Here is a 24,678-nt window from a genome sequence, read left to right on the forward strand (position 1 = left end):
GGACCACTAACCACGCTCACGCCAAATAGTCCGGGCATGAGTGTAACTCTCACTATATTAGAATATCATCAAAAAGTTAATTTATTTCAGTTCTTCAATACAAAAAGTGAAACTCATATATTATATAGAGTCATTACAAACAGAGTGATCTATTTCAAAATGTTTATTTCTGTTAATGTTGATGATTATGGCTTACAGCCAATGAAAACACACAAGTCATTATCTCAGTAAATTAAAATAATTAACAAAAAACACCTGCAAAGGCTTCCTAAGCGTTTAAAAAGGTCCCTTAGCCTGTTTCAGTAGGCTCCACAATCGTGGGGAAGACTGCTGACTTGACAGATTCTTGGCACAAATGGGTTAAAATTTATCTTTGTGGTCCGAGATTAACACACAAATAAAAGATCACTTTCATCTATAAGGTTAAGACTGGAAACCGCATGTGTTTTTACCCCAAATTTTGTAATTAAGGTTTCTTACAGGTGAAAGATATTGTAAAATGTGTTGTACTTGTTAGAACCGTGCCACCAAAATGCAAACCCCAAAACTCTGGCAGTAAACACGTTTGTGATATTACAGTGGTGCCCTCCAGCACACCCCCCTCCCCTTGGACTATGCAGTTAATTATACTTCTGAGAACTGGTATGAATTAGGCAGTTCATGCTCCCACTTGAAACTGCACTTACTATGTCATTTCCTATCCCCCCCCCAGTCTGTGCAGTTACTAAGACACTTCATATTGCCCTCCAAGACTGTGCAGTTAACAAGACCCACTATATATCCCTCCCCAGGACTGTGCAGTTACCAATGTGATAATAAACAGGGCACTAATGGAAAAAATGTTGCACAAGTAGGATCCAAATCCGTCAGTTATACTGTAAAAACACTTGGCACTCGTTCGGTGTTTTCAACAGGAATACATTTATTTATTGTAGAAAATTCAGACAAAAACGAGATGTTTCGGTCAAATCAGAACCGCTCCCAATCTGATCCTCACCTGGCGTTGTAGCACACAGTTTCTTCACCATCCAGACGACTGATAAAGGTCATGTTTTGACAGAAACGTCTCTTGTTTTTGTCTGGGTTTTCTACAATAAATAAATATATTTCTTTTGAATACACCGGAAGAGTGCTAAGTGTTTTTACAGTGTACGGTTACCAAGACATGTTATATCATTCCCCAGGACTGTGCAGTTACTGAGCCGCTTCTTATCCCTCCTCGAGACTGTGCGGTGACCAAGACACTTAATATTGCTCCCTAAGACTGTGCAGTTAACAAGACACACTATATATCCCCACTCATTCCCCACAGCACTGTGCGGTTACCAAGACACATTCTATTTCCTCCCCAAGACTGTGCAGTTACTTCATATCCCTTCCTCGGACTGTGCCGTTAGAGACAAATCATATCCCTCTCGAGGACTGTGCAGTTACCAAGATGCTTCATATCCCTCTCCAGGACTTTGCAATTACTGAGACACTCCATTACCCTGCTCAAGACTGTGCGGTTACTGAGGCACTTCATATTCCCTCCAGTTACAAAGACACCTAAATTCCCCCGACGGCTTTTTCAACCCGAACATGACAGCTGCATAGAAATACATGAAGCTGTCAGGCTCCGGTTGTGAGAACTGCTGCCCAGTCCGTGCACTGCGTTCTGATCTGTATCCAATTTATACTGCCGACTGACTGCGCCCTACTGAGATTGTTGAGTGCCCACCTTCGTGGAGTGTTTAGTAACTGAAGCAGTTTTATACCTCCCAGTGCAGTTACTGCTGTCCGGTACCCTAGAATTGTGCAGTCAATAATGAGTGCCGAACTGTGCAATTACTGAAGCATTCAATGCTTTCTACTGAGGCATTGTGCATCTGGAGGCTTATTTTGCCCCACAAGAATAGCATTGCTTAGAAGAACATGGGTTAGCAGTGTAAATGCTGTTCAAAGTACAGTGGCTATAGAAAGTTTACACACACCTGTTAAAATACCAGGTTTTTGTCATGTACAAAAAATCATACCAAAAGGAAATTTTCAGAAATTTTTGCACCTTTTAATGTCACCCATATTCTGTACAATTCAATTGAAAAACAAACTGAAATCACCTTCAACTTTTTAACAGAGGCTAGAAGGATTTGTTTCAAAATATTTGGAACTGTTCATAATTTCTTCCACTTTGACTAAAGTCTTAGTTCCAGCTGCCAAAAAACAGTCCCAAAGCATAATGCTGCCTCCACCATGCTTTACTGCAAGTACAGTGTTCTTCTGATGACGTGCAATATTGGCTTTACGTCAAGCATATATTTTGGAATTATGTCCAAAAAGCTCAATCTTGGGCTCATCAGACCATAAAACGTTTCCCACCTGCTTTTGGAAGACTTAATGTAGGTTTTGGCAAAGCGTAACCAAGCTAGAATATTTTTCTTCTTAAGAAAAGGCTTCCATCTTACCACTATATCTCACAGGCCAGGTGTATGAAAGTAACATGAGATTGTTGTTGTTACACGCAGTACTCAACCAATGCTTTCCAGAAATTACCGCAGCTCCTTTATTTTTGCTATAATCGATCAAAAGAAGGCAGTCTCCCAGACCAATTTTCTTCTCGTGGTTTATCAATTTTTGAGGGACGTCCAGTTCTAAGGAATGTCACTGTGTTGCCAAATTTAAGGCACTTCATGATGACTATCTTTACAGTGTTCCATGGGATAACTAATGCCTTGAAAAAAATCTTATAACTCTTGGTAGACAAGAGTTAATGTTTTGATGATATATAGTCTTTGATGGAACATTGTATAGATTCTTAGGATGCATCTGTGAATAATTGAAACCAAACCATTTTACATCCAATCAGCCAGAAAACCTTATGTAGGGCATGAATTTCAAGAAAAGATGTGGGTTGAATGCACTATTAAATAGCTCTTCAGTATACATCCTGCCACCTGAGGCACAGAAAATATCAAATGTAATCATACAATGCCAAGAAATGTTATGCATTAGCAGAGGGCCACTCTGTATGACCTTGGATCTCCCATTTTATATATTCTTTTAATATACTGTATTGTAATATGCCTCCCTAATAGACAATGCATGCACATTTCAGTGTACAACCCCATGTCATGTACACATTTTGATGTGAAGGGTCACATGATCAATAAAGAACTCTCAATTGGGATTTTTCTCTCTAGTGCATATATGAGCTTTAATGGAAAAGCCTGATCCTGCAACTTAAAATACCTTCCGTAAAATAGGAATTTACCTCCCACTGAGATTTTTGCATATTTCTCATTCTTTCTCCTTTTTTCTTTCTTCGTTTAGCTTTAATGTTGAAAGGGATATTGTAACTGTATTTCAATCAGAACAGAAAAGCAATATACTAGCCCGGCACTTTGTTTAATGGTAGGGTGTAGCCACCTACACGTACTGCTGAAAGCAACAATGTTGTGGTGAACTGCATATAGTAAAGTCATGTCACTAAACCATCCAAAAAGATAGAAGAAATGCACCACTCAAACTGTAAAACCTTTTTTGTTACTGAAATCTGATAAAAACGTCCATCTCACATTACGAGATGCTTCTGCTGGCCTGGATCGGGAGCCTGGCTCTAAAATACCCTTTCGCAATTCGAGTGCTGGCCGCACATCTAGTTGGAATTCCACAGATCAGAAAGTGATCAGCTATCCCAGGAATAAGTGATAACTTTCATTGTTGGAAAAACCCTTAATTGACTTACAATGAGGTTCACTGGGCTCCCTGGAGACGATTCTTGTAGTGACAGAAGAAATGGCAATGGCTAATTTTCTCATTCCTGACTGAGGTCCTGCTAGGTGAATGTGTGAATATAGCCACAAATGGAAAGCCACCAGCAATAGGAACTCCACTTTTAGGCTTAGTGCCCACGATGCAGAAATGAAGCAGAAATTTTCCTGAGCATTTCTGCATCTCCTTGGCAGAAAAACGCATGCGGTTTTTACATGCGTTTTTGCATGCATATTTGCCATGCGGTTTTCCAATGCATTGTATAGGCAAATATGTATGCAGAAACGCGCAAGAATTGGTCATGTCCGTATTTTTTCTGCGGGTAAAATCTGCGCAGAAAAAATCCTGACCATGTGCACAGAACTTGCAGAATGTCATAGGAAGTCATGGGAAAAGGTATGCAATGCTTTTCTGGAGCGTTTACGCGCTGCAAATACGCACCAAAAACGCATCGTGGGCACACAGCCTAAGGCTATGTGCCCACGATGCAGAAATGCTCAGGATTTTTTCCTGAGCGTTTCTGCGTCTCCCTGGCAGAAAAAAACGCATGCGGATTGTACATGCGGATTGTACATGCATTTTTCCTTCCAGGGACAAGCGGAAGTGAAGCGTTCTTCACATGCATTTCCGCATGCGGGTTGTCAAGCGCTTTCCAAGGGATTTTAGCATCTCTTGGAAAGTGCTTGACAACTTGGTCACACTATGACCTTAAAGAATGTTTAAAAATAAAAAAATAAATCTATACTTACCTTCCGATGGCCCCCGCAGTCTTGCTTCGCTCCGTCCTGGCTGCCGGCAGATCGCGGTACACTGAAGGACCTGCCGACAGCAGCGGTCGCGCGACCCGTCACATGACTATGACGTCAGCGCAGGTCCTTCAGTCCATCGCGAGCTGCCGGCAAGGGAGGACAAGCGCAGCAGGGGCCATCAGAAGGTAAATATAACATTTATTTTTTATTTTATTCTTTTTTTTTACAAGTTCTATGGTACTCTGGTCCGGAGGAGAGTCTCCTCTTCTCCAGACCCAGGTACCGTCCGCACATTGGAACGCATGGAATGCGCATCTACATATACAGTGATGCGTAATCCATGCGTTTCAATGCAAGTCAATGGCGGCGAAAACGCAGCACTTCCGCAAAATAATTGGTAGTGCTGCATTTTTTTCCGCAATGATAATCCGCAGCGGAAATTTCCGCAGCATGTGCACAGCACATGCGGATTATCATTGGGGAACATGGCAGGCCTTCTACTATGCGTTTTTTAAGCGTTTCTGCAGCTTTTTGCCGCTGCGGAAACGCTTAAAAAACGCATCATGGGCACACGGCCTTAGGGGAATCTGTTAGTGGAATTTCACCCCCCAAACTATTTATATGCACATGTAGCTCTTTCAAAGACAAGTCTAGCTCTATTCCCCCAGCACTGCCTTCTCCTGCTTTACTGACCACGCCTTTGCCTAAAATCACACAGCTTAGGGGCTGTCAGTTAAGCAGGAGGAGGCAGCGCTGGGCCGAGAATAGAGCTGGAGTGACGGAGGCTGAAAATCTACAGCCTCAGTTGCATATCAATTTCTCAGTATCAGAGGAACAGACTGGCCATGTTAATGTATCGCGGGACTTTTCTTTGTACGAGCTATATATTAATAGATTGGAGGTTGAAAATCTGCTGACAAACTCCCTTTAAGAAAAGTCAAACTTTTCTTTGTCTGCTCCTTCTGTAAAATGAGGGGATACAAAGTTTCATTATCATTGCTTTTTTAAAGGGGAACCATCAACACAGTTTCCCTTACGCAATTGTCATAGAGAAAAAGAGGTTTGCTGTCATTTTTTTGTGTGTGTATCTTTTCTGTACACTAAATAAATTCAGCAGACCCATTTCTGTATTAAGAATGCAGTGCATTAATCCAGGATTTGGTTTGCAATGCTGCTTAATCTCAGCGGTTTATGTCAAGATTCACATCTAAGTCCTGATTTCCTGCCATCACTTCCAGGAGCTAAAATTACAGATAAGATTGATTATGTAAGCTATTCATGCTCGGGTGAATATGCAGAACAAGGCTCGGATATGGTTGTACTAATCTGTATAATGTACTTTACATGGCTTACAGTTTCTAAGGAATCTTCTATTTTTCTTTTCCAATCTGTTAGGCTTTCCTGCAGCCACATCTACTGGGAAATGAGTTCACACATTTAGAATTTCCAAGAAGAGTGCAACGTAAGGAACTGGGCAAGATGATGCTTTACAGAGACTTTAATATGACCGGCTGGTGAGATTTCATATTTGGACTCCTTCACATACGATGTTGGTTGATGAATGCTATTCTTCCAAAACAGAGGTCCTTTAATAAATTAAAACATTTTGTTTAAAAAAATTTTCCCACCAGATGTTATAGTAGGTTCTGTTCATTCCAGTACACCCCGAATATGTACCAAATCCAGATTTAACACTCCTCATAAGGCTCAATAGTGAAATGTGATTAATCCCTTGTGTGAACACATTACCATGCTGTAGAACCCAGTGGTGGCATTTGTTAGACTACTCCAGCTGATGCTCGAGTTGCGTGTGCATGGTGGTCTCCAGGCTTGTGTGCAACTGTCTGACAAGGGAAACCAATTTCATGAAGATCCTGACCCACTGTTCTTGTGCTGATGTCACTTCTAGAGCAATTTGGAAACTTTGCAATGAGTGATGCATTGGACGATAGTCCGTTTTTCAACACCATATGCTTCAGCCCCTGCTGCCGTTCTCTATAAATTTTTCAGGTCTACCACTTTGTAACTGAGTTTCTATAACTTCGAAATACATATACTTCTTAAAGAAGTCTATATGGACACGCAGGTCATCAAGAGTTGAACAAAATGATGCCTTAATAACTGTGATCCGAAGTCTTATTCCAGAGAAATCCATGTTTTTTTTGCATGTAAATGAGCTGTTAAGATCTATGGGCCGGACGCTGATCTGCATGAGAATTTGCCTCCAGAGCTTATTTTAAATGAAAATGGGCGTTACCAGTGTGAGACATGTAGATCAGGAGAGCAGACTGTCACTCATTACATGTCTCACTCGTAACGCCCCCTTTAATTTAAAATGAGCTTTAGAGACATCGGATCACAAATATCAAGGTATCCTTTTATTCAGCTCCCTATGACCTACATTCCTACATAGACGGTTTAGGGGGTTGATCTTACTGACAGATTGATTCCCTTTTATACTAGGTTACAGCTGGCTAGGGTAGATCAGTAATCCCACAATCATACTTGTGCCATCCTATTATACGCTGCTCAAAAAAATAAAGGGAACACTCAAATAACACATCCTAGATCTGAATGAATGAAATATTCCCATTGAATACTTTGTTCTGTACAAAGTTGAATGTGCTGACAACAAAATCACACAAAAATCATCAATGGAAATCAAATTTATTAACCAATGGAGGCCTGGATTTGGAGTCACCCCCAAAATTAAAATGGAAAAACACACTACAGGCTGATCCAACTTTGATGTAATGTCCTTAAAACAAGTCAAAATGAGGCTCAGCATTGTGTGTGGCCTCCACGTGCCTGTATGACCTTCCTACAACGCCTGGGCATGCTCCTGATGAGGTTGCAGATGGTCTCCTGTGGAATCTCCTCCCAGACCTGGACTAAAGCATCCGCCAACTCCTGGACAGTCTGTGGTGCCACGTGACGTTGGTGGATGGAGCGAGACATGATGTCCCAGATGTGCTCAATCGGATTCAGGTCTGGGGAACGGGCGGCCAGTCCATAGCTTCAATGCCTTCATCTTGCAGGAACTGCTGACACACTCCAGCCACATGAGGTCTGGCATTGTCCTGCATTAGGAGGGACCCAGGGCCAACCGCACCAGTATATGGTCTCACAAGGGGTCTGAGGATCTCATCTCGGTACCTAATGGCAGTCAGGCTACCTCTGGCGAGCACATGGAGGGCTGTGCGGCCCTCCAAAGTAATGCCACCCCACACCATTACTGACCCACTGCCAAACCAGTCATGCTGAAGGATGTTGCAGGCAGCAGATCGCTCTCCACGGCGTCTCCAGACGCTGTCACGTCTGTCACATGTGCTCAGTGTGACCCTGCTTTCATCTGTGAAGAGCACAGGGTGCCAGTGGCAACTTTGCCAATCCTGGTGTTCTGTGGCAAATGCCAAGCGTCCTGCACGGCGTTGGGCTGTGAGCACAACCCCCATCTGTGGACGTCGGGCCCTCATACCACCCTCATGAAGTCGGTTTCTAACCGTTTGTGCAGACACATGCACATTTGTGGCCTGCTGGCGGTCATTTTGCAGGTCTCTGGCAGTGCTCCTCCTGTTCATCCTTGCACAAAGGCAGAGGTAGCGGTCCTGCTGCTGGGTTGTTGCCCTCCTACGGCCCCCTTCTCAAGTCCTGGTATACTGGCCTGTCTCCTGGTAGAGCCTCCAGCTTCTGGACACTACGCTGACAGCCACAGCAAACCTTCTTGCCATAGCTCGCATTGATGTGCCATCCTGAATGAGCTGTACTACCTGAGCAACTTCTGTGGGTTATAGAGTCCGTCTCATGCTACCACGAGTGTGAAAACACAACCAACATTCAAAAGTGACCAAAACATCAGCCAGAAAGCATTGGTACTGAGATGTGGTCTGTGGTCCCCACCTGCAGAATCACTCCTTTATTGAGTGTGTCTTGATAATTGCCAATAATTTCCATTTATTGTCTATTCCATTTGCACAACAGCATGTGAAATTGATTGTCAATCAGTGTTGCTTCCTACGTGGAAAGTTTGATTTCACAGAAGTTTGATTTACTTGGAGTTATATTCTGTTGTTTGTGTTCCCTTTATTTTTTTGAGCAGTGTATTTTAAGTCGCCGAGGTCTTCAGTGCAACCCCCTACAATTTAATCTTTTTTTTTTTCTACAAAGATTGCATGACTGTGTTTTGATTTTATGCATCTGTTTGTTACAAATGTAACTGAAACTCCTGATCTCAATAATTAGGAGTGCTGGAGGGTTGGGTTTTCATAGGATATTTGCAGGACAGCAGTGTGTTGGGTGGCTGAGAACCATATGGTAAAACTGCTCATTGGTTATTGCTATTTGGTTTTGCTGCACATGTGTGGACAGAGGCAGCACCGAACCAGTCGGCATAGCGTATGTGTACATAATGCGGCACCAATCATGATGGTTATATACAGTAGGAGGGCTGATGGCCTGATAGGGTACTTTTGCACATGCTTTATTTTAAGTCAGTGGGTTAAAAATAGATTAAAAGAGAGAATAATTTTCTTTGTAATTCCCTTGCCTTTACTGTCCACTCTTTGCTTTGGCTTTAAAAACTGTGTGTAAAAAAAAAAAACCCAAAACATCAAAATGACATGTATGATATTATTAAGCGTATAATTAAGAATTACTGCTGAGGTGCAGTTTAAGGCTAGATACTCCTTGAGTCTGTGCTCACTGTCTGGCTTATACACTAAGGAGGTATGTGCCCGAAGGTTGCCACAGTATGAACGCAGTGTGTACTTAGCCTAACCCTAAGGGATCCATATGGCGTAAAGATACCTAGACATCTGAATGTGGTCACATTAAGTATGTATCCACCCGATAGTGGCTACAGTGTGGATGTACGCAGACTGCACTTGGCCTAATCCTAATGGGTCTCTATAGTTTATGGATGCCTAGGCATCCATCCTGACTATGACCATTTTTTCAGCAGACCCTTCCTTCTTGTATGCGCCTTCAATAAGTACAGGTGCAGTGTGTACCTAGCCTAAGAGCATCTAAAAAAAATTGTAATTTAGTTTTACTGTATTTTTTTATGCAGTTGCGATTTTGCAAATGAAAAAAAAAACATTTACGTCACATGTTTCAATTGTAACCACTGCAGCTGCATCCAAAATGCATTACATGTTTCATGATTCAGCTTTAAAGGCATTTATTCAGGAATTTATTTTTCTTCTATTTGCACATGTTAAAAATAACCAATACAACATGCCAAGACCTAGCGCTGCCTTTCCACCGCTGCTCCAGCCTTTGTTGTTTACTGGATGCACCAATAATATCATGACTACAACACAAGTGACCGCTGCAGCCAATAATTGACTTTACTGGTTTTATATTGGTAGAGCCACAGAACACAGCGATTGGCTGCAGCTGTCACATGCATTGACCTTATGATATCTTTCCTGCAGCCAGCAAACAAAGACCAGCGCAATGTTGAAGAGGCAACACTGGACCTGTAGAGGGTGAGAATGGATGGGTTTGTTATTTTAAACATTGTAAAGTATTCATGGACAAACTCCTTTAACCACATCACTAACTGGAGTGTGTGAATATACCCCAAGATATCCATTTAAAATGAAGTTACAGTGACTGACACTCTAACCTACTGAGACAAGCAGGCACTTTGCCTTTCCATGGGTTGCAAGGTATTTTGAAGGGTCAATTCTGGATTCAAAAATCACATAAACAAAACCATTTTCTCACAAAGCTTATGACTATTGAAAAATGAAGGCTTTTTGATGCAGTGGATTGTCAAGATACCAAAGATTTATTCAAAAGAGACAACTAGTGTTTAAAATGAAACGAGAGTGAGAATTTGAAGGCCCATATGTACATATCATGAGAAAAGTGGTACATGAGTCTGCGGATTAAAAAAAAAATTAGCTACTGACCCTACAGCTCCTGAGTTGTAAAGAAGTTATGTTTGAAATTTACAAATTGCTGCTTCCAATAGGTGGCGCTATAGAGTACAAGTCCTCTCTTTCTCTGAAGAGGCAATTTGCATATTAAATTTCCCAGAGGAGCATTGCATGGCGAATAAGCCTCCTTACCTTGACGTGCCAGAGCTGGTGTGTCACTCTCCATAGGGAGAAATGTTACCCCTTAGACCTCAAATAGAACAAAAAAATGCTAAAATAAGCAAAAGAATGCTGACTGGGATAGCTGAGATATCGTGGTATGAGTGATTTTATGGTTTGGGTGTTTGGTCAAATATTGGAACACGTGAGAAGTAGAGTAAATAAAAGAATACAGGAGAAGTGCGGTCGAGGATTTTGTTGAACGTATGACTCTCTGCAGCAGATTTGGTACAGGTAAGGTTGACCACTTGCAAGCAATAGTGAAGTAATAGACATGGGTGTTCACCGTGTGATCAAGCTTAATGGGACTGTCAGCATACTGCAGAATGACTGTTTAAACTAAGCCTGCTGCTTGGTGCATAATGGTGGGGCCAATCATTTATATACACCTTTCCACCTGCTTGGTTTCCCTTTATCTCCACCCGACTCTTCTTTCATTGACAGCTCTGGCTTCATGAAGCCAGAGAAGAGCGGAGATAGATGTTGAGCCCCGCCATGAAGCACCGAGCACTTGTACTTGGTTTGAACAGTCATCCCTTTAATTTCACCCCCTTTGGTCAACTCTTGATTGGTGCAAATTTCAGGATTCAGTAAGAGAATAATCCAAAAAATATCTCTAAGGATGAGATTTTTGGACACATTTTAGACTGTACACCACTTTCCTGTTTTACATGCTAAACATGGGGCAAAAACCATAGGGTTGAGTTAGCCAGATAGAGAACAAAAATGTGATATTTTGGATTTTTGTCAGGTTGCTATACTTAAATAAAAATTGCAGCCACAGACTGGTGATTGTTTTCTTACCGAGTACCTATGTGCAGCCACAGACTAATGATTTTACTAGATAATGCCTATTACCAAAAATGCTGCCAATTGTCCCTTAATAGTCCTGCAATGTACCCAAATTTCTAGTAAATGCGGAGTCAGCACTTCCAGACTGTGGGATTCCAGCATGCAGATCGGGATCTCGCAACCCTTTGTGAAAGTGTGGTATCTCGTGTGTTATTATGGGATCTCCCACTTTGGACTAAATCCGCTCTACTACATTGTTTGCTAAACAGTAACCCCTCTAATACCAATACCGATCCTGCTTTCACATCCAGAGGGGCAGAGGAGGGTTGACTGTTCGGATCGGACTTCTGCTAGAAAGTCGAGGTTTTAGGGAGGACATTAGGTACACAAATTTGCAACTTTTCAATCTCTTTATGCAAGAATTCTGGCATGAAAGGATTGATGAATTGGGCCCCTTAAGTATGCAAGGTAAAAAACGACATTCCTAATAATTTATGGATAACAAGTGCGTTTGTATGGCATCAATCATCCGCAGCCATTTAACGTATTCGATAGGAGCTTTTTACAGCATATACTTTAATTGGAGGCAAAAATCCAAATGTGAATACAGCCTACTTTATGCAGAATGTAATTGTGGGAGAACTGTAAGGACAGACTGTATTTTATCATGAAGAGATGGATAAAAGGCCTCATGCACAGACTTGGGGTATGTGCACATGTTCAGTATTTGCAGTAGAAAAATCTGCTGAAAATCTGCAAAATACTGATGTGTTGGCAGGCAAAATGCAGCATAAAATATATGCGTTTTTGACTCCTTTTTGATGCGTTTTTTTGCATTCGTTTTTTATGCATTTTTCCCATTCACTTGTATAGGTGAAATTTGCCACAAAAAACGCTGAAAGTATTTGCATGCTGCAGATTTAAATTTTGCAAGGAAAGAATAAGAATAATAAGCCTCTGATTTATATCTTCACCAAATCTACGAAGAAAGTGATAAGCGACATGTGTGTGAGACTTCAGGAATCTCCTTCACTTTAGAAAATCCTTTCAGGTTTTGTGACAAATCTATGCAGACAAAACTGCAACATGTGAATAGAGACTTATGCTATGTGCACATGTTCAGGATTTGCTGCAGAAAATTCTGCTGCAAATCCTGATGTGTTAGCAGGAAAAACACTGCTGCGTAAAATCCGCACATTTTTGCAGCTATTTTTTTTTACTTACATTTTTGGTCAAGGTTTTTCCTCCATTCATTAGTATGGTTGAAATCTCCAGCAAGAACTGTGAAAGAATTGACATGTTGCAGATTTATATCTTCACCAAATCTACGAAGAAAAAATAAGCATGAGTCTTCAGGAATCTCATTAACTCTGCTGGTACTAGGAAATCCTGCAGGTTTTGCTCAGAAAAAAGCACAATGTGTGCACATACCCTTTCCATGTGAAAGTGCTTTCCATTCCAAGCATTAAACCCTTGTGTGATCTGGCTGTTTGGAGTTGGTCTGGAGCAGTGTTGGAAATCCATAATCATAAGTGTTTAATACAACTACACGACACTGCATACATATATTTAGAAAGGTTTAGGGGATACCGATTTTTTTCGGGAGAACTCCATCCCCCTTTTTTTTTTTTTTTTTGTCGGGAGTGCTCCATCTCTTCTTTTTGTGAAGGTACTCTTTGCTAGAAGTATTGCTCCTGCAGGATTATTTGATGCATATAAGTGTTCTGTGGTGGCAAGCAGATTGGGCATAGATCTAAAATATGGAACCTAGGGACTAATTGTGCCGTTACAAACGGTCCATGCATAAGCCTTAAAGGGTTTGTCTGTGATTGTTCTCCAGGAGTGCACCACTCCAACAGCTTTCTGCCGTGGGAGAGAGGGAAGGTGTGTTTCTGAGGATTGACTATTCGGGACGGCAGCATGGTTGTGCCTCTGGCCCAAACTTTGCCCTCTGAGATGCTGCAGGCAGAGGCAGCGTTGTTTCGACATAATGGGGAAGCTCAGCGGGACTGAAACTGGCCAACTTCAGAGCAGTGCTTGCTTATAGACTGCAGAGGTGGTCTGTAACCTAGGTAGCGAGCAGTACACTGGACTTGAAAATCCTTCTAGTCTTGAGAATTTAGAGGATTTTTAAGATGGGGTAAATTACAAAGTTCCTTGTTTTTGCAAGCACCTTGCAATTGTACCCATTTATCAAGATGAGAATAACCATTTAATAAATGACTGCCATATTATACTTCATACAAGATTTGGTTGCAAAAGTGCACATGTATTGTATCACAAGATCTTTGTCATTCTGTCCTATTGGAGAAGCTTCTGGATGGACTCCTAGATGTAAAGCATTCATTTTAATGATGCCTTTGCTCCCAATCTTCGTGCACTCCACGCAGTACGAATTATCATACCTAAAAATGTGATCATTTTGATATGTGTTAAGGTAACGGATATGTCTTTATATCTTTTTCACTTGATTGACTAGTTTGTATTTTTTTTAATCTCGTTATAATAGAAGCCTGTCCAATATTTAAAATATTAGCTGAATATTCATAGATGGCTTTATTCAATAGAATGAAAATGCTCCTCTTACCTCCCTTCCCCGAAGAGACATGTCAGGATGATATACCTCTAAGCATGTTTGATTTGATTGCATTTAATTAAATGTATTAGTATGCAAGAATATATTTTTCTTTCATTGGGGCTTTGTTGAGTTTTGGAGCTGTGCCAAGCTGCTAAGCATCAGAGAATTACTTTATTTCCCTCTTCCAGCTAAGAAGGTCTTTTACTCTCCAAGGATCTGATTAAAAGAAACTTCACTTTCAATACATTCAGATGCTTCGCAGTGACCTTTTCTTTGTGAGAGTCCATGGTTTTCCTTTACTGAAACAAAAAAGTGCTTATTAATCTCTGGCAGAATTGGAAAACAAGTAGACGAAAAATGATTAGCTAGATTTAATTTGTGCCTTCCAAATCATATGTAATGAAGCGGGTGGGTTAGCAGTTTCGCTGATGATTTATTATGCTTTTTAATGTATGAATAAAAGCGTTTGAAAAGTTGAGATGAAAGGGAGGAATTGCACCACATTCTGTATTAACCTACTTCATTCGCAAGGAATTGATCCAATGCTATAGGATACATGAAGGGGTGGTTTTTTTTTCAAATAAGTTATTCTTTGTTTAGTGGAAACTTACATTTTTTTTTTTTTTTAAACATTACTCAGCCGCACTTTTGCCAACCATTGGGCGCAGTCCGAAGGAACGAGCATAATTGTTATAACCAACGTTACAAAGGAGAGTATTGGTAATCTATAAAACTATAGTGCAAGATGAAATTGTGTCTGAGATGAACCCGTCAGCAGCTAAGTAATTGTGGACAAAGTGTAATGAATTTCTATTTTAAGCTAATTGTCTCTTCAGAGAGGAAGAGAACTTGAACTCTAATGCCACCTATAGGGAGTAGCAATCCTAAAAGTCAATATCGACCCTTTAACGAGCCTTATATCATGACTTAGGATAATAGCCAAAACCAAAATCTCAATTTGCAGAAATTGTGTTTCTGGGAACTGCCCCTCGTCAGTGCAAAGTGTGAGATATGATTTGGCTGGATGAGAGGCGTCTGACCGGTAACCAAGGGGTACTAAGAACACCTCAGCAGAGAGGCTCGGAGGAGGAATTCAGAGAAGAGAGACCAGAGTGGGAAGGAAGCAGCCAGAAAAAGAAGAAAGTGAGAGAGGAAAAAGAAAAACCGAAAAGTAACAGGGGTGGGAGTATGAATGAAAATTTCGATTGAGAGGAGGCAGTCAGGATGGAAACATGCTAGCGAAGATCCTAGGTCAGATATTTGTCCGAGTCCTGAAATGCTAACTTGTAAATTCGGAACTTATGGAAGGATTATAATGCGGGATAAGGAGATCAAGTCTTTAATTCTTTCATTAATTTTGGAAAACCAAAGCCAAGCAAGGAAGGGTTGTTACGCTTCCTTGTTAGAACGATGTAGGAACAAGCTGCATTGATCAGGTGACATAACAAAGATCGTTTGTTGGATGGGGATGTCACTTTGGTGCAAGAGAAGTAATTCCAGGCCAGCGTGCAATTGGAAGCTTACAAGAGAAGAGATGATCGTTAAGATGTCGTCCCAGAAAGACATAAGGACACAGCAGGACGAGAAGCATGAATGTTGAGAACATCCATAATGGGTACATTTTTGGACAGAAGTGACAATTCTAGTATGATGTCAGCTGTTCCACCAAAAACCGCTGTGTAACTTTCTAATTTTAATAACAAAAACAAGTTAAAGGGAATTTATCAGGATTTTGGTACCCAATCTAAGAGAAGCATGCTGTAGGGCCAGTGACTCGGATTACAGCGATATATCAGTAACTGGGCTACTTGCTGCAGTTTTGCTAAAATTACTGTTTATTCGGTCGCCCATGACAGCACCACGTGAGAGAGAGGATCCGCCCATCAAGGACAGGAAACCTACAGGTTAAAAAGGGCGGCCCTCTCCTCCCGCCTCAGTTTAGGTTTCCTGTCCATGATGGGGGACCTCGCAGGCTTACCTGCAGAAGATGGACTCCTGTCCCAGAGAGGGCCACAGCAGGTGGTTGGAGCCGGTCCGTCCCGGGCCTCTGGAGACGCCACGGTAGGGCTCAGTGGGGCGCCTCCGTGAGCGTTGCGGCGGGCGCGACATCGCCTCACGGGGAGGTAGATGTCCGCCAGGTGTGGGGCCGCTAGCGGGCTTCCTCCCCCTGCTACAGCTTGCAGGAGATCCAGGTCGCGCCGGCAGGGCACGTGTCAGGCGCGACCTTCTGACGTGACTTCCGGTGCGCCGGGCAGGAAGTCACTGTGACGTCACCGGAAGGGGCGGAGCTCGTTTGAATTTTGCGCACGAGCAGCTGAACGCCGGGGGATTAAGGACCTGGCGGCGAGGAGCCCACCTGGAACCCACCTGGCCACCTGGGGAGGAAGACCAAGGAGCAGGTAACGCCCTCCTGGAAAAAAAAAAAAAAAAGGAACACACACCCACACATGGTACCGGTATGGCCAGTATATAAAGTGTCTGTTAACATACAGAGGTGCTTCCCAGACCATTCTTACACTGTAAGCTATGGAAGATTCACAAGAGCTGTAACCTAGGCAACAACATCTGCTGCAGGAGCAGCCCTCTGGGGAGCCCTCACAACTAGTGGCGCAGCGTCATTCCCGGCTAGGGTCTGGTCGTTCAGCTAGAAGAGCTGCCACTAAGAGCAGGAAGGACGGTCCGGTGCGGCGTGATTCCTCGCCATGCATGTTGGATTCTTCTGCTTCTACGGTACCGAAGGTTCTGTGGGGTGAGTGGAATCTTCGTGAAAGTTCTACTAATGTTTCCTCCTTCTTTCTATCTATAACTTTCTTTTAGAGCAAGAAATGTTCCTCGAAATCCAAGCACAGAGAGTGTGCCTTATGCAGCTGTCCACTCCCTGATTCATATAGCAAAAGGTTATGCCAGCTTTGTATCAGCAAAATGATGTAGGAGGAAACCCCAGATTTTTCCCTAGGCCTAAGAACTTTAATAAGGGAAGAAATAGGCAAAGCATTGCAAGGTTCAGAGTCTGGGCATATTCCTCAAGAAACCCAGCCGGGTTCAGACTCTGAGCTATCGGTCGCTTCCTCCTCCGCCTTCTCTTCCTCTGACAGTGAGCCAGATAGACAGTGCTTCCCCCTGAAGGAGGTCGATGCCCTAGTAAAAGCCGTCCGATCTACAATGGGTATAGTGGACACGAGGATAGAGAAGTCAGCTGAGGATGTTATGTTTGGTGGTCTGGGGCTAAAGAAAAGAAGGGTCTTTCCAGTAAATTCAAAGGTGAAAGACCTTATTGATAAGGAGTGGAGAAAGCCTGACAAGAAGGGTAGTGTTCCTCCATCCTTTAAAAGGAAATATCCATTTGAGGATGCTATGTGTTCCTCCTGGTTAAAAGCACCCAAGCTGGATGTTGCTGTTACCAAAGCAGCGAAAAGAACTTCCCTCCCATTCGATGATATGGGTGCATTGAGAGACCCCCTAGACAGACGGGCTGATACTTTCCTGAAAGGGGCATGGGAGACAGCTGCGGGAGCACTGAGATCAACAGTAGCAGCTACCTGCACGTCCAGAGCCCTGATGGTGTGGCTTGAACAGATAGTCAGTTGAAGGATGGGACTTCTAGGAAAGACATTATTTCTTCCCTTCCACTGGTTCAGGGGGCGGCAGCTTTTCTTGCTGATGCATCTGTGGACTCGGTGAGGTTGGCAGCAAAGTCAGCAGCACTGTCAAATGAGGCTCGGCGAGCCTTGTGGATTAAAAGCTGGCCAGGGGATTTACAGACTAAGTCCAGACTGTGCACAATCCCGTGCGAAGGGGAATACCTCTTTGGTCAGACCATGGACGACTTATTGGAGAAAGCGGGGGACCCTAAGAGGGGGTTTCCATCAGTACCTCTACCCTCCTTTTAAGAGATCGTTCCGGAAGAGGATATTTTTCCGGAAGAGATATTTCAGGGAGCAAGACAAGTCTGACGAAAGGGGTCGAAAAGGTAGAGGTCTACTCTTTGGTCCGTCTCCAAAAATTGAGCAGAAGCCAGGGGATACACAATCAGCCCAGGTGGGAGGGAGATTGTCATTATTTGTCCCAGCTTGGGAACAGATTTCTCATAGTAATTGGGTTTTAAGCCTGATTAAGTATGGTCTTAAATTTCAATTTAAAGCATTGCCTCACAAAAGGTTCATGGTTGTTCCCTCCAGTTCTTCCCCAGAACGCCAGGCTGCCCTCGTTTCGGAAGTACAAACCCTAATAAGAAAGCACGTCCTGATTGAGGTTCCAGAGGCTGAAAAGGGTCTTGGTTTCTACTCCCCGCTATTCTTGGTTCCGAAACCGGATGGAAGTTTCAGGACAATCATAAATCTGAAATCCCTGAATAATTTCCTTAAAATACACACCTTTAAAATGGAGTCTTTAAAATCCGTAATAAAGTTACTTTTTCCCCACTGCTATATGGTAGTGCTCGATCTAAAAGATGCATATTACCATATCCCAATTTATAGTGATTATCAGAAATACTTGAGGCTGGCCATGGAAATCGACGGGGTGGTTAAACACTTTCAATACACTGCACTCCCCTTCGGTTTAGCTATAGCCCCGTGGGTTTTTACTAAAGTAATGGCGGAAGTTATGGCCCATGTAAGAGAAAGGGACATTCTAATTATCCCTTACCTGGATGATCTCCTGATAGTGGGGAACTCGTTGGTTCAGTGCGAGACCCACCTGCAGGAGAACATGTCGGTCTTAAAGAGCTTGGGGTGGTTTCTAAATTTAGAAAAGTCTAGACTATCTCCACTCAAGGTTCAACAATATCTAGGGGTCATATTAGATTACAGGAAACAGCTATGTTGTCTTCCAGAAGAAAAAATTGATAGAATCCGGGAGTTGGTAGCACAATGTATGCGTAAACCTTCTATTTCACTCCATAAGGCCATGTCACTATTGGGAACCTTCACCTCCACCTTTCCTGCGGTTCGTTGGTCACAATTGCATTCAAGAGCTTTTCAGTGGGATGTGTTGTACAATAACGCAGCTTTAGAGGGGCATCTAGACCGTAAGTTTACGCTAGGTCCTCGTGCCATATGGTCCCTTGTTGGTGGTTACGACAAGACAATCTTGCTAAAGGGGTTCCCTGGGAATGTAGTCCAACTGCAGTCTTGTCCACTGATGCAAGTGCTACAGGTTGGGGAGCTCACTTTGAAGGGAAATTGGTGCAGGGAACCTGGTCAAGCAGTGAGCGACAGTTGTCATCAAATGTTAAGGAGCTTCTGGTGGTGCAGCATGCGTTCAACGAGTTCCTTATATATTTACAGGGCCAGCATGTCCGTATACTCTCGGACAATCAAGTCACGGTAGCTTACATAAACCACCAAGGGGGAACCCGTTTAAGAAACTTGATGAGGGTAGCGAACGCCCTTCTGCTGAAAGCCGAAGATCATTGTCTCTCTCATCTAAAAGGGAAGGAAAACATCACAGTGGATTTCCTCAGCCGTACTTCTGTAAAAGAGGGCGAGTGGTCCCTAAATACACAAATATTCTCCAGAATCGTAGAAATGTGGGGCCTTCCGACTGTGGATTTATTCGCAACAAGAGCCAATCGGAAAGTGGGAAATTTTTGTTCCTTAGACCCCAGAGAAGGACCCTTGGCAGTGGACGCCTTCATGGTTCCCTGGAGATTTCCTCTGGCATATGCCTTCCCTCCCATGATCCTGCTCCCAGCGGTGATAAGAAAGATCAGGGCAGACCAGGCCAGAGTGATACTCATATGCCCCTTTTGGCCCAAAAGACCGTGGTTCCCTTGTCTCCGGAAGATGTCCATATCAGATCCCTGGGTTCTTCCAGAGATTCCGGACCTCCTCACTCAAGGGCCACTTTCCCATCCTCCAATCCCGAGTCTACATTTGACGGCGTGGAATTTGAGAGGGTGTTATTGACCAACAAAGGATTCCCCGCAAATGTAGTGAATACTCTCCTGGCTAGCAGAAAACCTGTTACCACCAATATTTATGCCAGTACCTGGAGGAAGTTTCTGTCCTTTGCAGAAGTTAAGGTGGAGGAGGGGCCCCCTATTGGGAAAATTCTGGAATTTCTGCAGCGGGGCTTAGAATTGGGTCTCACTGCCAGTACCTTGAAAGTACAGGTGTCGGCGTTGGGAGCTTTATTTTCCTCCAATATTGCAGATAACTATTGGATTGCCCGTTTTATAAAAGCTTCCTTTAGGTGTAGACCCATTACCAAAGTAAAGATGTCTCCCTGGGATTTGAATTTTGTCTTAGATGCCTTGACCAGTCCTCCTTTTGAGCCGCTAGATTTAGTCTCCCCCAAAATTATTTTCCTAAAGACGGTCCTGTTAGTAGCCCTAACTTCAGCCAGGAGAGTTAGTGACCTACAGGCCCTTTCAATATGCCCTCCATTTACGCAAATTCTGGACGATAGGCTGGATCAGGTTTTAATATAATCCTTTCTTCCTAAAGTGGCCACTCTATTCCATAGAACCCAGGAAATAGTTCTCCCGACTTTTTGCTTCCCGCCCAAAAATCAAAAGGAGGAGAGACTTCACACTTTAGACGTTAGGAGGTGCGTACTAAAGTACTTAGAAGTATCACACGGCTTTAGAAAGGATAAGTCCCTATTTGTATGCTATCAGGGGGCTAGAAAGGGTTGTAAGGCCTCAAAGGCTACAATCGCTAGATGGATCAAGGAGGCCATTTCCCTCGCATACTCTTCAGGGGATAAAGAGATACCGGAGGGATTGAGGGCGCATTCTACCAGAGCGGTATCAACCTCCTGGGCGGAGAAGACAGGGCTTTCCATTGAGGAAATTTGTAAGGCTGCCACTTGGTCTTCTTCCTCTACTTTCTATAGGCACTATAGATTGGATCTGGGTGGCTCTGCAGATCTCACTTTCGGGAGAAGGGTACTTCAAGCTGTGGTCCCTCCCTAATTTCCTTCGTCTCTGTAATTCTCTCACGTGGTGCTGTCATGGGCGACCGAATAAAGCCTTAGTTACTTACCGGTAACGGGATTTTTCGGAGCCCATGACAGCACCTTTATATTGCCTCCTTTCACTGGTGTTGTGCACTCCCGTAGATTTGATATCTTTTTGTGCACCCTTGCGGGAAATTGATGAAAAGTAATGTACTTAATGTGATTATGTTTTGTCATAACTAACCTTGGCGGTACTCTCATGCTCTGTTAACTAAACTGAGGCGGGAGGAGAGGGCCGCCCTTTTTAACCTGTAGGTTTCCTGTCCTTGATGGGCGGATTCTCTCTCTCACGTGGTGCTGTCATGGGCTCCGAAAAATCCCGTTACCGGTAAGTAACTAAGGCTTTTATCTGCTACAGACCTACCAGATCTCTGAATGCTGAACTGAGTATAACCCAGCCCCGTCACTGATTGGCAGCTTTCTTTGTACACTGCATAGGCAGAAAGCTGCCAATCAGTGGTTTATGGCAAAATTATACAGAACTTATGAATATGGCGGCTGGTTTACTAGTCTTCTAGTGATAATCTCCTGCTGATAAAATGGTAATTTTATCAAAACTACAGCAAGCAGTTGTCCATTAAGTGACTCATTAATGAAATCAGGGTCTCTGTCTCTATATAATGCTTCTCTCCGATAAGGTGGCAAAAAAACTGGTGACAGATGCCTTTTAAATCAGGAAGGACAAGTGAATGAGAAGGGAAAAAGGAATGAAGTATGATATGCACCAATAGTCTAATGTAGATTAACCGTACGGTGGTTTGGAGCGTATCAAATGTTTATAGTAGATTTTCTCTTTTTTTTTTTTTTTTTTTCGCAATGAGCATAAACTTTAGTCTAAAAGAGAAAATAACAGAAAAAAAACCAAAAAGAATGTCAATTCCTTAAGAAACTAAAGTCTGTAGAGATTGAGTGGTAAAGTTAAGAGAATTTTTTGTACTATTTTATTAATGTCACCCTTGATGCTACATTTCATACAATTAATCTACATTAATTACATTTGATAAAGCTATAAGCCTATAGGATATTTAATACTAGCAATGCATATGTAGTAGGGCTTGTCGTTCCTCGGTGCTATGGCATTGCTAAACTTTCGCCTTGGCTAGTGTTTTGTTCTGGTATTTTAAAATAAAAAAAAAATAAAAAAAACTCTTCTCCGGAGCTCAGTTCCCATCCACCTGGTTCACTCTTCACTTCTCTTTAATGCTTTGTACAACAAAGTATTTTTGATTGAGACAGAATGAGTTTTACTCAAGGTCGAGCCAAACCCTGTAACCTTCAATGGAGACTGCAGCGCTTAAGTCAGCTCAAGGTTATGGAATTTATGAGCTTTTTAATGTTTGCTCCTCAGCATTTGTGAACTGTCGCTTGAAAGCTGCTCAGAAATTTTAGTGCGCAAAGATCCCAAGGTTAACGATTTATCCTGATTTGTTCAAATTTATGTACAGTAATTTTATGGAAAACATGTTAGAGTAAAACTCCCCTCTTCTAATAAATTCACTGGTGTCCCATAAGGAATTGTATGGTATCTAGAGACTGCTTTTTTTTATTTTTTGGCAAAAACAGCACCACTTATCTATATGCTGCTGTATCTGGTAGGTCAGCCTGGTTCACTTGAATAAGTCCAAAAATAGTCCAATAACATGAGGTCAGACAACTTCGAAACAATTCTATCACAAAAGATCTATAACGGCAATATGACCGCCAGATAAGAAGAGATTCTGACAATGTAAGAATAAAATACTAACAATTTTATTTCAAATAATGAATAAAAATATAATAAAATAGACAAGGGAATAAACCTCTAAAAAAAGGGGGGATAGGAAACACAGTACAGTCAAATAAATTATGAACGATATAATCATATAAAGCAGCTCACAGGAAAATACACCTAAATGAGGTCAAGTAATTAACCCAAATCATAGGGGGTCATATTAAACCAATTGCAATACTTCGCCAAATCTTGCGCAAGTGCGACGAGGGGAGTAAATCAAATGTTTATCAAGGTTATGTGAAACAGGAAAAAAAGGGGGGCTCTAAGTGAGGTATTACAGTTGATATGCTTAGTCCCTTTAGGGATAAGGGTAATCTGTATGGAAGAGGGAATAAGGATACCTTGTTAAGAAGTGGATCCTGGAGCGCTGAAGACCTACTGTGTCCTCCCCACACTCGACGGACGCCGCTTCGCTTGATCGCTTCTTCCGGGGGCGTTTTTTAATCTGACTGCTTTGGACTTTCAGAATCAATATCTTGCTTTGATGGTAATAATTTAATCATTAGAACTATTCCCCATCATTTGATTCATCATTGCATTTACCCACATAGCACATTCACCACCTTTTTTTTTTTAATTGTAGATTATAGATTCAGACTAAGTATATACATGATTTTTTTTTTCTGGACATGTTGTTAAAGTCCATGGTCATTATTTCTAGCCTTCTCTGCTGTATCAGGGTAAACCGGTTGTCACAGAGGCCTGGATATATTGCTTATATTAAAACACCCTAAGGCTAAGTTCACACGATGCGTTTTTGATGCGTTTTCGCGGCGGTCTTTCCGCCATGGAAACGCTGCGAAAACGCTTGTCAATAGGTCTGGCTGGTATTGCAATGCGAATCCAGATGTGCTGTGCACATGATTCAGAAATTTCCGTCGCTCCGGATTCGCATTGTGGTAAAAACCGCAGCAGGACCATTGTTTGGGCTTTTCCGCCACGAATTTGCGCCCATTGACTTGCATTGAATCGCAGCAAACCCACAGGTATAATATCTATACCTGCGGATATGCTGCGTTTCAATCAAAGTCAGAGGGCGCGAAGTCGCGCCGGAAACGCACTGCGGGTGGTACCCAAATCGGGAGAGGAGGACTAAATCTCCTCTCGTCCGACCGCTGTTCCCTCTGATAACAGCGAGATCGGCGTGGATGGGAGGAGCAGTAGTCTGCCAGCAGTCAAAAAAATGAAAAAAAGAGTAAAAATAAAAAACTAAACCTTATACTCGCCTGTCCTGCGGCACCCGGTGTCATCCTGGTCCCTGGTGATGCTGTCTCCTCGGCGGCCAGCGGTAAACTGCGGGGAGCGGGCTCGCTCCCCAAAGTGTACCAAGCTGCCAGGACCTGCGCTGACGTCACCGATCAGCTGATGTTCACATGACCATCAACTGATCAGTGACGCCAGCGATCAGCTGATGCTCACGTGACCTGACCCTGGGAACATTCTCAAGAATGTTCCCAGGGTGGTAAGCTCATCGGTGCTGATCAACCCCAGTGACCTCCTGCAGCATGTATACTGACAGGGGTGATTTTACACCCCTGTCAGTATACAATGCTTTCTTTTACGGCAGTGATTTCTGATGTCACTGCTATAGAAGTATTCCAGATCGCCGTGGGACACTCAGCATAATTGTGGACTACATCGTTTACGGCGGACAGGTGAGGGATATGGTTGGTTGTTTTTTTGGCTACGTACCCAAACTCACCCTCAGCATGTCAATTTCTGTAGCGGACGCGCTAGTTTCCGCTGCAAATTTTGACAGATTGAATTGTCATTATATGCTGTGGATTCACATGTACCGACAACAAAAGTGCGGCATGAGAACACCATGTTTTGGATAAAACAAAAATGTGCTGCGTCCAAAGCGCTGCTGAGAGCTGATCAGCTAGCGAACCAGCTGTGAGATGTTATTTAATGGCCAGGGACCATGTTTGCAAATGGCACCTTCCCAGGCTAAAAATACCAGCTCACAGC

At 42.8% G+C, this 24,678-nt stretch overlaps 1 protein-coding gene across 2 annotated transcripts in view; it reads left to right on the forward strand.

Moving 5' to 3' along the window:
* PPM1H (protein phosphatase, Mg2+/Mn2+ dependent 1H) overlaps positions 1-24,678 on the forward strand; it is a 229,476-nt gene that overhangs the window by 112,416 nt on the left and 92,382 nt on the right. For both annotated transcript variants that reach the window (XM_073651589.1, XM_073651590.1), the window contains exon 6: positions 5,895-6,013. In XM_073651589.1, the coding sequence (XP_073507690.1) occupies positions 5,895-6,013 (119 nt within the window). The remainder of the gene's footprint in view (positions 1-5,894; positions 6,014-24,678) is intronic.

Source organism: Phyllobates terribilis, unplaced genomic scaffold, assembly GCF_046119375.1.
Source record: "Phyllobates terribilis strain yellow unplaced genomic scaffold, ASM4611937v1 Scaffold_11__3_contigs__length_659146591, whole genome shotgun sequence".
Taxonomy (NCBI): domain Eukaryota; kingdom Metazoa; phylum Chordata; class Amphibia; order Anura; family Dendrobatidae; genus Phyllobates; species Phyllobates terribilis.